At 53.0% G+C, this 15,553-nt stretch overlaps 1 protein-coding gene and 1 non-coding gene across 5 annotated transcripts; both read left to right on the top strand.

The window, feature by feature from the left end:
- Positions 1-5: 5 nt before the first annotated feature.
- On the top strand, positions 6-15,468 carry PRPF39 (pre-mRNA processing factor 39). Of its 4 annotated transcripts, none has more exons than XM_066189202.1 (14): positions 6-97; positions 4,100-4,450; positions 4,820-4,945; positions 5,582-5,700; positions 6,442-6,609; positions 7,220-7,376; positions 8,051-8,158; positions 9,573-9,737; positions 10,045-10,171; positions 10,817-11,085; positions 11,635-11,819; positions 13,033-13,107; positions 13,647-13,767; positions 14,783-15,468. In XM_066189202.1, the coding sequence occupies exons 2-14, from the start codon at positions 4,121-4,123 to the stop codon at positions 14,831-14,833; spliced, it is 2,001 nt and encodes a 666-aa protein (XP_066045299.1). In that variant the 5' UTR covers positions 6-97; positions 4,100-4,120; the 3' UTR covers positions 14,834-15,468. The 4 variants fall into 4 exon arrangements, with proteins under 4 accessions (XP_066045299.1, XP_066045298.1, XP_066045302.1 ...); XM_066189201.1 differs by lacking the exon at positions 6-97 and adding an exon at positions 758-856; XM_066189205.1 differs by lacking the exons at positions 6-97; positions 4,100-4,450; positions 4,820-4,945 and adding exons at positions 5,024-5,187; positions 5,292-5,454.
- LOC136292906 (small nucleolar RNA SNORD127) lies at positions 11,171-11,256 on the top strand. Its single transcript, XR_010721989.1, has one exon. It is a non-coding gene; the product is annotated as a small nucleolar RNA SNORD127 (small nucleolar RNA).
- Positions 15,469-15,553: the final 85 nt, after the last annotated feature.

The raw sequence follows: 15,553 nt of genomic DNA, 5'->3' as shown, positions 1-15,553 counted from the left end.
TGACGGCGGCTGAACGTGAGCCCAGGTGTGCCGAGGTGGGCAGGAGGCCAGAGGCACCTGGGCTGGACCAGGAGCAGCGCGGCCGCAGAGCAGGGCGGTGACTGTCGCCCTTGTCCCCCGTGCTGGCACTGCCGGGGCACCTCCAGCGCTGGACCAGCTCTGGGCCCCTCGCTTTAACAGGGACACGGAGGGGCTGGAGCGTGTCCAGGGAAGGGAAGGGAGCTGGGAAGGGTGTGGAGAATTCCTGAGGGAGCTGGGCAAGGGGCTGAGCCTGGAGCAAAGGAGGCTCAGGGGGGAACTGGTGGCTCTGCACAAGTCCCTGCCAGGAGGGGACAGCCGGGGGGGTCGGGCTCTGCTCCCAGGGAACAGGGACAGGAGGAGAGGGAACGGCCTCGGGCTGGGCCAGGGGAGGCTCAGGGTGGGCAGCAGCAGGAATTTCCCCATGGAAAGGGCGCTCAGGCCTTGGAAGTGGCCGGGGAGCTTTGGAGTGCCCATCCCTGGAGGTGTCCAGGGAATTCCTGGAGGTGGTGTGGGTGATTTGGTTTAGTGGTTTAAGGGCTGCAGTGGCAGTGCTGGGAGGACAGTGGGACTGGGTCATCTTGGAAGTGTCTTCCAACCCCCATAATTCTAGGCTGTTTCCACACGGGGCTGTATTTATTTCATCCCCGTACCCGGCTCTGTCTCACGGCCGTTCCCCTCAGCGCCGGGCGCCATTTGGCGGGAAGGGGCGGGCGCTGCGGGGCGGCCGGTGCGCACGCGCAGGGGCGGGCGGGCGCGCGCGCGGGGGGCGCTGTGCGCGTGCGCGGTGCGTGAGGCCCGGGCGAGGCGGCGGCGGCGGCTGTGGCGGCCCCGGCAGGTACCGGCCAGGGGCGGGCGGGCTGCGGCTCCACGGCGCCGAGGGGGGGAGAGGGGGAGCTCCCACAGCATCCGGCAGCGGCCGGGCTGGGGGACGGCCGAGGCGGGAGGCTGAGGCGGGCGGGGGCCGCGCCGGGCCGCGCGCGGGGCGCTCCGATCGCCGAGTCGGCCCCGTCGTCTCCCGCGGCCGCCGCCGGGCCAAAAGGCGAACTCTGCCGTGGGCGTGTATCCCGGTATCCCTGCTGTGTCCTTGTATCCCGGTTTTGTGCCTTGAGCGGCCGCCGGGCGGGTAACGGGCCCGCTCGGCGCCTCGCGGTTTGTGACGTTATCGCTCAGGCCGGGCCCCAGAGAGGCCCTGGCCCACGGGAACGGCCTCGGGCTGCCCCAGGGCGGGCTCAGGGGGACATCAGCAGGAATTCCCCCATGGAAAGGGCGCTCAGGGGTCGGCAGGGGCTGCCCGGGGGGGTTTGGAGCGCCCATCCCTGGAGGTGGCCAAGGCAGGCCTGGACGTGGCGCCCGGAGCTCTGGGCTGGCGGCGCGGTGCGGATCGGGCACAGCTGGGCCTCGACGGCCTTGAAGGGCTTTTCCGGTAAATAATTCCGTGATTCAAACCTAATCCCGGCCGGGCAGCGCCGGCCCCGGCCCGGGTGGTTCCGGCAGCGCCTTATCTGGGCTGTGAATGGGGAGGGCAGGGCTCAGATAAGGCTCCGCGTTCCTGCCCCTCTGCAGCTTCCCGCGGTGTTTGCCGTTCGTTCGCTCGCGTTTGTAAGCGGCAGGTTTGTGTACGGCAGTCTTCTGCTGCTAACAGGGTGAACAATGCATTCTGGCATCAATTATTTAATACCTGTGCGTGTGTGTGGAGCCGCCTGGTACTGTGATTCAGTTGTGTAGCCTGTGTGGTGTCGAACCCTTTGGAATTAAAGCGAGAACGGCCGAAATTATGGTGAAAACCCTGGAATTACGTTTCCCTGGTGTGCCCCAGCCCCGTGCCCACCCCTGGACTTGTGTGATCTGGGCATCTCCCGTTGCCTTGTCTGGTTTGAACCGTGGATTGCTGTCACATTTTGGGATATTCCAGGGGCCGGGCTGGGAAGCGTTTTCCTGGAAGAGCTGTCAGACACACACTTGGTTTCGGTTTCAAGCCTCGTGTGCAGCTCAGACCTTGTGTGATCCGCACGGCTTCTCCCTCGTCCTTTTTTCCCTCCTGGATTTGGAGAGCTGTTTTCAGTTGGGATTTGTCTTGTGAATCAGGTAGAGGGAGAAAACACCTGTTAGACATCAGAATAAGTTTAGGTCGTGAGTTACTGCGTTTCTAACAATGACAGAATTCATGGAATCATTAAGGCTGATCATTAAGTCCAACCAAGGCCACCACTGCCCCATGTCCCCAAGTGCCACAGGGCTATAAATCCCTGCAGGGTTGGGGACTCCAGCCCTGCCCTGGGCAGCCCTTTCCAGGAAGGAACTTCCCTAGTATCCAACATGAACCTCTCCTGGTGCAACTTGAAGCCATTTCCTCTTGTCCTGTCACTGCTACATCAAATTTCAGAGCTGTAAATAGCCTTTAAACTGGTTTTCTTCTCATGCTGGGGCTGCAGTTTGTGTCGCTCCCTCCTCTCACCCCTCGATTTCAGGACCTGCCCGAGGTACCCTCTGAAGTGCTGCAGCCTTTGGGTGATTCAGGTCTCTGCCTGTTGCACGGTAAAGGCACAGTGATACTCTCTGATATTTCATGTAGAACTTGATGTTACAAATGATGGTTTTTCTCAAAATCAGGGAGTCCCAGAATGGTTTGGGTTGGCAGACACTTCACAGCCCATCCAGTTCCCCCCCCCCCCGCCATGAGCAGGGACACCTTTCACTGCCCCAGGCTGCTCCAAGCTGCCTCATGATGGAGAGCAGAAATACTCTAAAAAGCAGTTATTAGAAAACTTGCCGGGTAGGCCACAGGGACTCTTGAACATTGTGCCGAAGTTCCTTGCCTTGGTGAGCTCCGGGGAAAACGTGAGCTGTTATCCCAGGAGCTGAAGCTGCTGAAGAGAAGGGAGAGAGATTTTTCCTTTCTGGCGAGAACTTCACCCCAGTCTGTAGTGGTGTTTTATCCATGTCCTTGCTGAAGTGAAAGCAGTGGTCTGGGTTTTATGTGTTCATTTTTTCAGTGTGAGAGAACTCTGGCGAGTTCAGGGATGGGGACTTCTGCTTTCATTTGTACATCCCAAATGCATTTCCCACCTGCTCCGAGCAGCACGGGAGGAGCCAGGAGTGGAGGATGGCAGCCCAGCCCTGTCCTTCATCCCAGCTGTTGTGTCGTGCAGGGTGGTGCTCCCTGGGGTCCCTGAGGGGCGTGGAGCAGGCTCAGCCCAGTGTCCTGGGAGGGCAGGCCGGGATCGGCCGGGCTGTGGCACCCAGCCAGGTCAGGCTGGCCTGGAGCAGGGCAGGGCAGTGCCTTTGGCAGGGACATCACAGCAGCGGCGGGAGGAGCCGGAGTCTGTCCCCAGGGCCGGGAGGACACGCCGGGCCCTGGCTGTGGTGGGAGTGAGGGGCTGCACTCGGAGCGGTTCTGTGCCCCTCTGGTGCTGCTGCGTGTGTTTGGGCATCACTAACGGGGGCTGAGCTGGTGCTGACAGTAATTCTTGTCTTTGCTTTAGCCTGCTGTTGAGGGCACATTGTAACAGCTGTTTGCTTCACTAAGAACTTACTGACTTGGACTAAGCAGGAAAACTAAATGAATTTAAGGACATGGGTCCATGGTGGCCTTGGCGCTGCTGGAGTAACTTGGACCCGATGATCTCAGACAGCTTTTCCAGCCTCAGTGTTTCCATGGAATTTGAATAATTCTTTCTTTAGAATAAACTTTCACAGGGCTCCTACGGGGAAGCTGTAGTGAATCACTTTTGTACCTCGGTAGCTCCTTGTGATAGTTTGTTAGAAACCCACAATTGCTCGTGTGCGCAGATGTGAAAAGCTGTGGCTGCTGTTGATAGTTTTTGTTGTTGAACAAGGCTGGTGAGCGAGGCAGATGTAATCAGGGCTGTGGTGAAATCCAGGGACGCCTGGAGCACCTGGGACACTGAGCTGTGACTACACCCAGCCCGGGCCCCAGGAGACTGAGCGCTGTGTCCCCACGGAGCAGTGACACTGCTGTCCCCACGGAGCAGTGACACCGCTGTCCCCACAGGGTCACCGCTGTCCCCGCAGGGTCACCGCTGTCCCCGCAGGGGCACTGACAGCGCTGTCCCCACAGGACCAGGCGCACGGCGGGGCCATGGAGAACGCGGGGAGCGCCGAGGAGGAGCAGCCCACTGTGGGTACTGAGGGGGCGGAGGCTGGCGCCGAGGGCGCGCCCGAGGAGCAGCACATGGACTTCAGCACCGAGATCATGAGTGTCACCGAGATGGAGCAGTCCCCGGACAGCTCCCCTGACCTCCACGAGGACAGCACGCAGGAGAGCGAAATTCCAAACATTGAGAGCTTGCAGACCACAGACATCGAGGCTGACTTCCCTCCGGATTTTGACAAGTTTTGGAAAGTAGTAGAGGACAATCCGCAGGATTTCACAGGATGGGTTTATCTACTGCAGTATGTAGAGCAGGAGGTGAGTACCTGCCCCTTCCTCCTCAGTCTCTCCGAAATAAATCACCAAAGAAAACCAAAGGCATGGAATTCCAGTGGCAGATGTGGGATGGGCATCAGGCTGTCACAGATGTTGATTTAACAGCAGCTGTCCTTGCCACTGTTGTCGTTTAATCATAGAATGCCAGGCTGGTTTGGGTTGGAAGTGACCTAGGAAAGCTCATCCAGTTCCTCCCCCCTGCCACGTGCAGGGACTCCTTCCAGTAGCCCGGGCTGTCAATGTCAAAGCAGCAGCAGGCATTTCTTACACAGCCTTAATAATTGCATTTAAAATAGCCTGATGTTGTTGCTGAGTGAAGCCCTGATTGTGCCCTCTCTGTGTTCCCCACAGAACCACTTGCCAGCGGCCAGGAAAGCCTTTGACAGGTTTTTCTCACACTACCCCTACTGCTATGGGTACTGGAAGAAATACGCGGACCTGGAGAAGCGCCACGACAACGTCAAGCAGTCAGACGAGGTACGTAGGGCCCGGGGCCAGCGCTGCCACCAGTCCCAAAGCCACCAATGACTGTCCCACCGCGAGTCATTGGGCTGCCAGTGCCTGCCCTGCACGGCCAGGGCTCGAGGGACGTGTTTGCACGTGTCACAGCTGTGGCATTTGGAGCTAATGTTCTCTCTCTTTGTTGGCAGGTGCGTTAAACCTCTACAGTTTGTCAAGCTTTGCAGTGCAAGCCTCTGTATTACACTGCAGCTTAACAAGTAGGGCAGGGCTTTTCTGTCACTTCCATTTATTACTCATTTTCAAAGCAATATAGTCGGTTTTGCTGGTCACAATTGCTCCATCTTATTGCATTTTTGGTCAGACGCTGTCAATGATGCTCTAATGGGTCTGTGCCCTATGGTCTGTACCCCAAAGCCTGCCCACACAACCTGGTCAGAATGCAGGGACCGCTGCGCTTTGAAGATCAAGACTCTGCACGTGGAGATCAGAACATTGCCATGTTCTATCCAACCTCCACCCGAATGGTAATGGTAGATTATTTAAACAAAATTCCAGTAATTAGTATTTCTAAGGTTCACCGGATAACACAGTGTTGCCTCTCTCTTAGGACCCCATTAAGGATTTGAAGTACAGTTCATGTTCTCTTCATAGGTCTATCGCCGAGGGCTTCAGGCAATTCCTCTTAGTGTTGATCTTTGGATACATTATATAAACTTCCTAAAAGAGACCTTGGACCCTGCTGATCCAGAAACTAACAGTACCATCCGGGGGTGAGTTGGGAGCAGCCTGACGTCCATACGCACCACTGGGATCAGGTTATTGTGGTCTTGAGATAAGGAGTCAATTCATAACAGCCTGCTGTCACTTCAGGGATTTTGAAATTTAGAGATGATGGAGCCAAATCCCATAAGAACGGGGAGAGAATGTGGCACAAGGGGCAAAAGTTGTGGCTTGAGAGCTTCTTCAGACTGGATGTTAAGAAATACTTACTGCAGTGTTTGGAATCTTGGAATTTAGTTCCTTGAGGTTTCCAGGATATGACTAAGATGTGTCTGCTCACTGTGGCTGGCAGTGGACCTGGTTAAAGGCTTGGACTAGAGTTTGATCAGAAGGCTTAATTGAACTGGAATTGAATCTGAACCAAGCTGCAGATTTGCTGCACAGCTTTTGGTGTTACACTGCTGCACTGGTGGGTTTGGAGTCTGCACAAGGCAGAAGTGGTAAACGTTGTTGATTTTCTTGATGTCTTGTGTTCCCGCCAGTGGCTTTTGCTGTTGCCTTTATTTGTTCTGTTGTGGAAGTGCTGGAGGAAAAAAATGAGTGCGAGCTTTTAGAATCTCTAGACACCTTGCTGCACATATCTGGAAAGCACTTTGAAGAATGTAAATAATTAATCCAAGTCTAGTTTCAAGCAAATGAGGATGCTCATAACCTTTAATAGGAGCCAGGACTTTCCTTCCTTGTTCTATGCTGGCATCCAGAAACCAGTGTAAAATGATTTCCTTTTCCAGAGCCTATGAACACGCAGTGCTGGCTGCTGGGACAGATTTCCGTTCTGACAGACTCTGGGAAATGTATATAAACTGGGAGAATGACCAGGGAAACCTAAGGGAAGTGACATCCATCTATGACCGCATCCTGGGCATCCCAACGCAGCTCTACAGCCATCACTTCCAGAGGTAAAGGGGAAACAGGAAACACTCAGCACAGAACTCGACACAGTTTTGTAGTTGTTTACTTACATCCTCAGGCAGGTGGACTGACGGTTTTAAAGTACTCATGCACGTTTGAGGAATCTGAGTTTGGGTCAAGTCAGAGGTTTTGTTGTGGAATAAGGATAGGCCTTAGAGGTGTGAGGAAGAAGAGAGGATGTCTCTAAAAAGTCAGGATGAGCAGGTTTGGACTTTGACACTCGTGCAGTACCTCTGTGTGGTGAAGCACCCATTTAACTGACTAAAGAGGAATCCTGGTTCAGCTTTAGACAGTGGCATTCTGCACTGGCAGGGAGACTTGAGCAGCAACCTCAGTTAGATTGCACAGTCTTCCCCATAACTTCCACAGATCCCTTGGTGTGGGAAATAAAGTATTTCCTGTACACCTGATTTTGTCCTTTGCCATCTTTTCCCTGGCAAGGGCTGTGTCAGCCTGCCACGCTGCCCTTTGACACGTGGCACCTGTGGGGTGCAATGAAGCCAAGCAGAACCCCCTGGGATTTACAGCTGTGCCCTGTTGGGCAGCAGTGCAGCATGAAACAACCCCTTAGCAGTGCCTCTTTGCGGCTCTTGGTAGGTTTAAAGAGCACATCCAGAACAACCTGCCCCGAGACTTCCTGACCACGGAGCAGTTTGTGCAGCTGCGCCGAGAGCTGGCGGCCGCCAGCGGCCACAGCGGCGAGGACGGGGACGAGCTGCCCTGCGGCACCGAGGACATCACCGACCCCGCCAAGGTACCTGCACGGGCTGGGCACACAGTGCCACCCACCCCTGGCCTTCCCCGGGGCAGGGCTGTGCCCAGAGAGCTCTGAGGGCATCACCGACCCCGCCACGGCACCTGCATGGGACGGGCACTGGCGCCCTGTCCTTCTCTGGAGCAGGGGTTCCACTGCAGCCACTCGGGCTGTGCCCAGAGGGCTCCTGCGCATCACTGCTCTGTGGCTCCTGTAACAGGACAGCCCCTCCCAGTGCTGGCAGAGATGTTAAAGAAGTGAGTTAGACAATGAAAGGAGTTGGTACAAAACCTTAGGAGCAAGCAGGAATGATTCCAGGTCAGCAGATTGGGATCTGTGCTCTAAGCAAGCTCCTCATCAGCAGTGGCCTGGGCAGGTTCAGACTGTTAGAGGCCTGAGGAAGCCTGGAGCTGGCCAAAGGAATTGCTGATGGTGAAAACACAGACAGCACTGAAACTAGAGCTGACTTGGATCCAAATCAATCCTTAATCTCCAGTCAGCTTTAGCACAGATAAAAACCAGTACAGCTGTGTGTGCTCAGGGCAAGGCTCCATCAGTGTCCCAGCCCTTCCCTGCCTGCTCAGGGAGAATCCCTGCACGTCACCGCCGCAGGAAGCGGTTACAAAGGTGGTTCCATGTCTGCCTGTGTTACATTTTCTAACATTCTGTTGTAGCTGATCACTGAGATAGAGAACATGAGGCACAGAATCATTGAGATCCACCAGGAGATATTTAACCACAACGAGCATGAAGTCAGTAAGAGGTGGACGTTTGAGGAAGCGGTAAGTGGGCTTTGTGTGAGGGAGCTCCAGCAGCTGCTTTGGGAACAGGGCTGGGAGCTGGGAACTCTGTCAAACAGCCGTAACTTAAACTTGAGCAGACACTCAAAGTTGGAACAGTTTCACTTCTCTGCCGTTTTTCTTGCGAAGAGGCAGCTGATGATGTAGAGATCTCAGAGCAGTGTTTGGAGAGAGGCAAGGTGCTGTAATGTTTGCTAAGCCTGTGAGTCCTGAGAGTTAGTGCTGCTCGTGCCCTGGGGTGGTGCAAAGGCATGAGGGCATGGAGGGGATTCCCTTGGAAAGGTAAGCCTGTGCTCAGAGGACAATGAAATTCCTGTGCTTTTGTATTTTAACATTGCACACTCAATCAGGTAAATTCTGGTTTGGGCCTCCTACCTAGAATGTATTACAAGTAATAAATTAAACGAATAATTTGATCACTGCAAATACACAGCTTTTGCTGCAGAGTTAAGTTGGATTCTGTTTGAAAAAAACAATGGGAGGTTTTAATTCTCAATCTTTATATTTTTCTTGCTGGCAGACATGGTCCTTTTTTTAATATTTCTTACTCTAAAGAGTCCATTGTGTTAGCCAGCTGGGCCAGATTTTCAGAGACTCTTTAGTGGCTTGGGTGATGTCAGAAGTGGTGGGTGATGTTCTGCCCTGGGCCAGGTTGGGTTCCACACCAGAGGTCAGTGAGGAGCATCAAGGCGGAGGGAGGGATTGGCTTTAAATTTCAGGTGGCTTTGAAGAATTGGATTCTCCTTTAATTACTGTAAGTTCTTCATCCATTTGTTTGGGTTTGGATCTGAGAGGAGATTGCAGCACAGGAGAGACATCATCAAACGCAATTAAAGATGGAGAGGGGAAAGCCAAGGATCTCTGGCAGGGTGCCAGACAAGGGAATTCCAATTTAAACAGAGCAATGTTTAATTTTCTGTGCTGAGCTCTGTCCCACCCAGCCCCTCTTGCAGCCATCAATAACAACAGGATGGTGCTAAATTCATGGTCTGTGACCAGATGGATGTAAATATTTGATAGGGAGTCCAGTTCAGTGCTCTGTCTTCCCTTGGCATGATTCTCAGCCACATTCTGAGTTGTGAGCACTCCTCTTGTGTGGATGGATGTGGGCAATGCCCAGTGTGTCTGTAATGTTGCTGACACTGGGCTGCCTTGGGTCCTCCCCCGGCATCTCTGAACACTTCCACTCCTAAAGCTCTACAGGAAAGGAGGTTTTTAGCCTGGAATGTCACTGCAGTAAATCCCTTGATCCGTACCTGGATAACCCTGGATTGAGTAGATGAGGAGGTGTCGCTGATCACTGAAATGGCGGGGATTGAGCATTGGTGGTGTGGCTGTTGGTGGTTTGACCCCCCTTGGGCAGTGTGTTTGTAATTGCATCCTGTGACTCTTGCAGATCAAGAGGCCTTACTTTCACGTGAAACCTCTGGAGAAAATTCAGCTGAAAAACTGGAAAGAGTACTTAGAGTTTGAGATAGAGAATGGCACTCACGAGCGAGTGGTGGTCCTCTTTGAGAGATGTGTCATTTCATGTGCCCTCTATGAGGACTTCTGGATCAAGGTAAGGGAGGCACTCCCGGCTCTGCTGGTGCACACCTTGACCTGGTGACTAACCCTTGTACCCTGTGGAACGTTGTTCATCTATAACTATATCTGTTGCATTAGGAGATGGTCTGCTTGCAACCAGATTTGACTGCTGCATTTGCCAACTGCGTTGCCTCTCTACGTCCTTCCTTACAGAAACTAGTCTAGTGGTTCCATAAAGGTGCTGAATGGGTTTAAACAAAAGAATTTTATCGTTCTGGCATGTTCTTGGAGGCAAATACAAGCTTTAACCTGGCTGGTCTCTGCTCTGTTTCCAACCCTAGTATGCCAAATACATGGAGAACCACAGCATCGAGGGCGTGAGGCACGTGTACAGCAGGGCCTGCACCATCCACCTGCCCAAGAAGCCCATGGTGCACATGCTGTGGGCAGCCTTCGAGGAGCAGCAGGGTAAGGGGGCTCTGCTGGGGGAGCTCTGGGATCTGCCCTCTTGTGAAAAACCACTTTCACTCTCAGAAAAATGGATACGTTTATTAAAAAATTAAAATAGACCCTTTAGGAGAGGGAAAAGCAAAGGTATCTCGGCCGAGGGTGCCTCAGCAGAAAAGCGCCTTTACTTTTTCAAATTCTGTGTTTTCAGCATTGCTGTGTTACATATTCAACAGATCTTAATGCATGATTCAAACATTCTCTTTGGGTTTTTTTTCTGTTTCAATTCCCCCCTTCCCAATCATTTTATCTGGTAGATCCATCTGTGGGCGGCTCCACTCCGCCTTGGTGACGTGGGTCTCATAAATTCTTCTCTTGAGGTTTTGGGTATTTTCATTTGGATAAGAAACAGAAAGGCAGCATTCCTTTATGCAGGAATGCAAGACGACTTTCTATACCTTCTGGTTTGGTCAGTTTGGATATTACAAAGAGGAAAAAAATCTAATCTTTATACTGTTAAATTAGAAAATACACATTTATCACCTTTCTGAACCCTGTTAACAAAATACAATACAGTACAATTATACCAATAGCGTTCATCTTCATATTTCCTTTATAATCTGCATTTACCCCACGTGTCCTGAAGCATGTTCCCTGCTGTTTCAGGCAACATAGATGAAGCCAGAAGGATCCTGAAGACGTTTGAGGAGTGCATCCTGGGGCTGGCCATGATCCGCCTGCGCAGGGTGAGCCTGGAGCGCCGCCACGGCAACATGGAGGAGGCAGAGCAGCTGCTGGAAGATGCTGTCAGGAATGCCAAGTCCATCAGCGAAGCCTCCTTCTATGCCATCAAGCTCGCCAGGCACCTCTTCAAAGTGCAGAAAAACCTGCCAAAGGCAAGAAAAGTGCTGTCAGAAGCCATAGAACTGGACAAAGTATGTGTTCCCTCTCGGTTGTCTTACCCAAAAACTCAAACCGCCCCGGTGTCTTTTCTCTCTCTTTGAAGCCTTTTGTAAAACGTGGCAACAGTGATGACAGGAGTTGTAACTGGATGTAATGTCCCATTACTGCATGGAGACAACAGTCCCTCTAAACTGACGTTGCCAAGGCCCCAGCTTGGGAATCTGGAAGTGTGCACCCTTTTCCCAGCAGAAACACAATGGGCTTCGCACCTTTATTTTAATGTTTAGACTCTTAAATGTTCTCGGTGTGTCCAGTGTTGTTGGTGTGGGCACTGCTTGGTGGTTTGGTGTTGGCACAGGAACATCTGGCACTCAGATGCTGCCAGCAAAGTGCAGCACCTGGGCTTGTGGTGTTGGGCACTTCTGGTCTGTTTGTGCAACAAACCAGCCCAGGGAGAGAGGAAAATCCCTTTATTATTGCCTGTCGTTGTGTGTGTTTGTGGGGTGAATTGTGGTGTGTAACAAAGTTCAGTAGCTGCTGTGAGGGTCAGGTGTGCACCTCCTAATGCCTGTTCTGCACAGGAAAACACCAAACTGTACCTGAACCTGCTGGAGATGGAGTACAGTGGTGACCTCAAGCAGAACGAGGAGAACATCCTGAGCTGCTTTGACAAGGCTGTCCATGGGGCCTTGTCCATCAAAATGAGGATCACGTTCTCTCAGAGAAAAGTGGAATTCCTGGAAGATTTTGGGTCTGATGTGAACAAGTAAGATGCCCTGGGGGCAGTGGCCAAACTGGGGTCACTGGGAGAGCGCTGGGAAAAGGGTGGGGACAGTGGCTTCTGTAAAATCGTTTCCTTTGTGCCGTCAGCTCTTTGTAAGGAGCAGCTGCTTTTCTAAACCGACCTCCTGGTGTTCACCAGGAATCATTTGTAAACAGAAATAGATTTGTAAACAGAAATCTCCTTTCAGATAATTGGCCCTGAACACCTCCCTGAGCAGAGCTTTGCTGCCTGCCAGCTTCTCCTGCGGTGCTTTCCCCTTGTTAAGCCATGGGGCAGGGCTGTGGCACAGCTGTCCTTTGAGGCTCTGTTCCCTGGGGGCTGCTGCTGGTTTCCAAAACTGCACGGCTTGGATTTTTCTGTGCTCAGCACTGTTAACAACTCTGCATTTATGTGGGAGCATACACCAGAAGTGCAAGTTTTTAATTCAGTGCTACAATACTTTCTGCCTCTTAATTGTCTGTTGTTTTTATTTACACTTGGCAGCTAAATAATGACACGGAAGGATTAATGACGAGTCAGTTTTTCTGCTTTGTGAGTTTTTAACAATAGCTATCCTTAGATTCTGCTGCCTCTGCGTGGCAGGCAGTCAGTGCAGGTCTGGGATCTGGGACAGATCAAACACAAGGAGTTTTGCAGTTCCCAAATAATCCCAGAGGACAGGAAGAGTATGAGGAGATCTTTTCGCCCAGAGCACACTGTCAGAAGCTGCAGGTTTTGTGAGATGCTGCAGATGAAGCAATATTTCAATATTTGTGGGAATTTTAGCCAGGACTCTCCTGTGCTGCATTGACCACTCTTGCTCTTCCCTGCTGGATAAGGCAAAGGCTGGAGGTGCTGCTTTGGATTGGAATAATTTCCAGTGTCTAAAGATTGATTCCCACATCTCTGTGCTGCTGTGGGTGACACCACCAGCAGGCTCTGAGGGAGCAGCTGAATCACAAACCACTTCCAGAAAACTTTATAAAGTGGCTCAATAAAAACTGCATCACGCTGGGAGGGAAGTTCAGCAGGTTGGGAAGCGGAGCTGTTGTGACTGGAGCCGAGCTGGCTTTCCCCTGCTGCTGGGGAACTGGAAATTTAATTTTAATCATTAAAGCTTACTAGATTGCAGCTTGCTGCGCCGCTAGAGTTCCCAGTAGGCATTGCCGAGGTGTTTCGGACACTGGCAGGGCTTGACTGGCTGTGCTCTCCCCAGGCTCCTGGATGCCTACGACGAGCACCAGGCGCTGCTGAAGGAGCAGGAGACGCTGAAGCGACGGGCGGAGAACGGGTACGGACTGAGCCCAGCGGGGCTGGGACAGCTCTGGGGGGTGCTTTGCTCTCTCACTGGAGGCATTTGGCAGCTTTGAACCGAATGATGTGAGAACAAATCACTTTATTTGAGTCCTTTGAAGTCTGTAGTAAATACAGCTGTGCTGCCTTAAACATTCACTGAATCGTTTGCCTCGGAAGGGACCTTAAAGCCCTGAGACCTTCTATGGCCAGGGACGCCTTCCATAGGCTTTTCAGAGAGCTCCATCCATCCTTGGGGATGAATGGACACTTCCAGGAATGGAAATATGTTTCCAAAAACATATGGGACACAACATGTTTGGAAAATAACTTTTTGAGTAGTTGCGTTGAGCCGAACAGTGCCGGCACAATAACCCCGTGCCTTTGCTGTCTCACTGTGGGCAGCAGCTTTACACCCAGCCTGCTGCGAAGCACCACACAAAGCGTCCTTCCCTAGGCCCGCTTCCCCCAGCCAGCGGAGCCGAGTTTCGGCCGGCCCAGCATTCCCAGCACAAGGCTGTGTTGTTCCCTTTGCAGCTCGGAGGAGCCGGATGAGAAGAAGCTGCTGACGGAGGAGGCGGGGCTGGCGGCGGCGCAGCTCATGGACGGGGACATGCAGGTCAACCAGGCGGCCTACAACTACAACGCCTGGTACCAGGTACGGGGCTGCAAGCTGCCGCTCCTGGCACACAGAACTCGGCTCCTCCGGGCTGTGGCTGTGCTCCAGGAGCGTTGTGTTCCTGCGTGGAGCAGGTTGGTGGCTGTTCTGTCACACGGGGAGGGCAGCGGGGCTGTGCTGTGTGGGGATGTGTTGCCCAGGCTGGCCTTGGGGTGCCCCTTTCCTGTGTGCCTGGATGGTGACTGTCTCCCGGCAGGAATTCCTGTAGTGCCCTGGAATGGGTTCTGCTGGTACACAGCACCAGTGAAATCAGCTTGGCCTCCGGGGCTTTTCCACCAGGGCATTGTAGTTTGGAATAGAATTACTGAGGTTGGAAAAGCTCAGCCCATCCAGTCCAGCTGTTCTGCCACCACTGGCCCATGGCCCTCCTGCCACATCCACGTGTTCTCTAAATCCATGGAAATTTTGAAGTGGTTTTATGGAAAGTGTTGTCTTTAGACCGTGCAGAGCCCCCGGAGCTGGGAGAGCAGTGCTACAGCTGGGGCACAAGCCCTGCTCGGGGATTGCCTGCAGCCAGGTCGGGAATCCTTCCCAAAGTCGGGCAGTGGGAGGAGCCTCACCCAGCACAGCCTGGCCAGGGCTAGGCCAGGAGAAATGCTGGGTGAAGCTGGGCCAGGCAGGGTCAGGCTGGAGAGCCGGGAAAGGTTCTTCCCCCAGAGGGTGGAATGAGCCCTGGAAAAGCTCCCCAGGGAATGGGCACGGCCCCGAGGCTACCAGAGCTCCAGGAGCCTTTGGACAGCGCTGCCCGGGGTGGGATTGTTGGGGCTCTGGGCAGGGACGATCCCTGTGGGTCCCTCCAGCTCGGGATGCTTTCTGTGACACTGTGATGAGGATCCATCGTGTGGCAGCACGGCCCCTGCACCCCGCCTGCCTTGGCTGCCTTTCCCAGAGGGAATGGCACCGTTCCTGCACCCAGCTGGGCACAGGGGGAGCTGCGTGGGCCGTGCTGCCCCAGGGACACCCTGGCTGACGCTGCTGCTGTGTTTGGTTCCAGTACAACTACCAGAACGCCTGGAATTACGGACAGTATTACCACACGACCTGATCCCCGCAGGGAGTGGAGTTCACTGTGCTGCAGTTTCAACAGAGATGGAATTAAAAAAAAAAAAAAAAAATTATATTTTTCTAATTTTGGGCTGTGAAGGAACTGTTGTGCCACCTGCTTTTGGTCCTCTGCATGTGAACCGAGCTGCTGCTCACGGGATATGTGTGAAGCAAGATTCGTGTGCTGGTAAACTGATAAATGGTCTCTGTACAATTCTCATTTACCATAAACGAATTTTTTAATTCCCTGCACTAATTTATGGAGTATCGGAAGAATTCTCGTTGGTCTCATGATTCCGTAACTGAGCGGGTGAAGGTGTGGGGGCTTTGGGGCTGGTTTTGCCCTGGCCCAGGGTTGGAGCCAAGGCTCGTCCTGCTCCCAGCCCAAGTGTCAGGGAGCCGTTCCAGGCCCGGGCTGCGTTGGGATTGGGGACCTTGGCAGAGCTGCCACACGGGTCCTGTAGTGTGGGAGGGGACAGGGATTGAACCACCTTCATTCTTTTTTAAAAGCACAAAACTGTGTTTGGGATGAGTTTTGTATTTAGAGTTTTTCATGTACACGGTGTGAGCGAAACTTTTTTTTTCATTTTGATCAAAGTGATCATTCCCATTTTTGTAATAAAAGCGAGGAATTCAGTAGTGCTCTTGAGCTTTCTTGGACTGCCTCATTCCAGCCGGGAGGGAGAACAGAATGCCTGAGGTGAGCTCTGGTGGTGGCCAC

This window comes from Chamaea fasciata, unplaced genomic scaffold (assembly GCF_029207755.1).
Source record: "Chamaea fasciata isolate MVZ Bird 193981 ecotype frontalis unplaced genomic scaffold, bChaFas1.0.hap1 SCAF_7, whole genome shotgun sequence".
NCBI classification, from domain to species: Eukaryota; Metazoa; Chordata; class Aves; order Passeriformes; family Sylviidae; genus Chamaea; species Chamaea fasciata.
This window is presented reverse-complemented; position numbering and strand designations above follow the sequence as displayed.

Excerpts from the sequence above, each read along its gene's own strand:
- PRPF39 (XM_066189202.1), top strand. The coding sequence starts at position 4,121 with ATGGAGAACGCGGGGAGCGCCGAGGAGGAGCAGCCCACTGTGGGTACT. Across the intron at positions 9,738-10,044 it reads ATGAGGACTTCTGGATCAAG|TATGCCAAATACATGGAGAA; the intron begins GTAAGGGAGGCA and ends TTCCAACCCTAG. Across the intron at positions 11,820-13,032 it reads TTTGGGTCTGATGTGAACAA|GCTCCTGGATGCCTACGACG; the intron begins GTAAGATGCCCT and ends TGCTCTCCCCAG.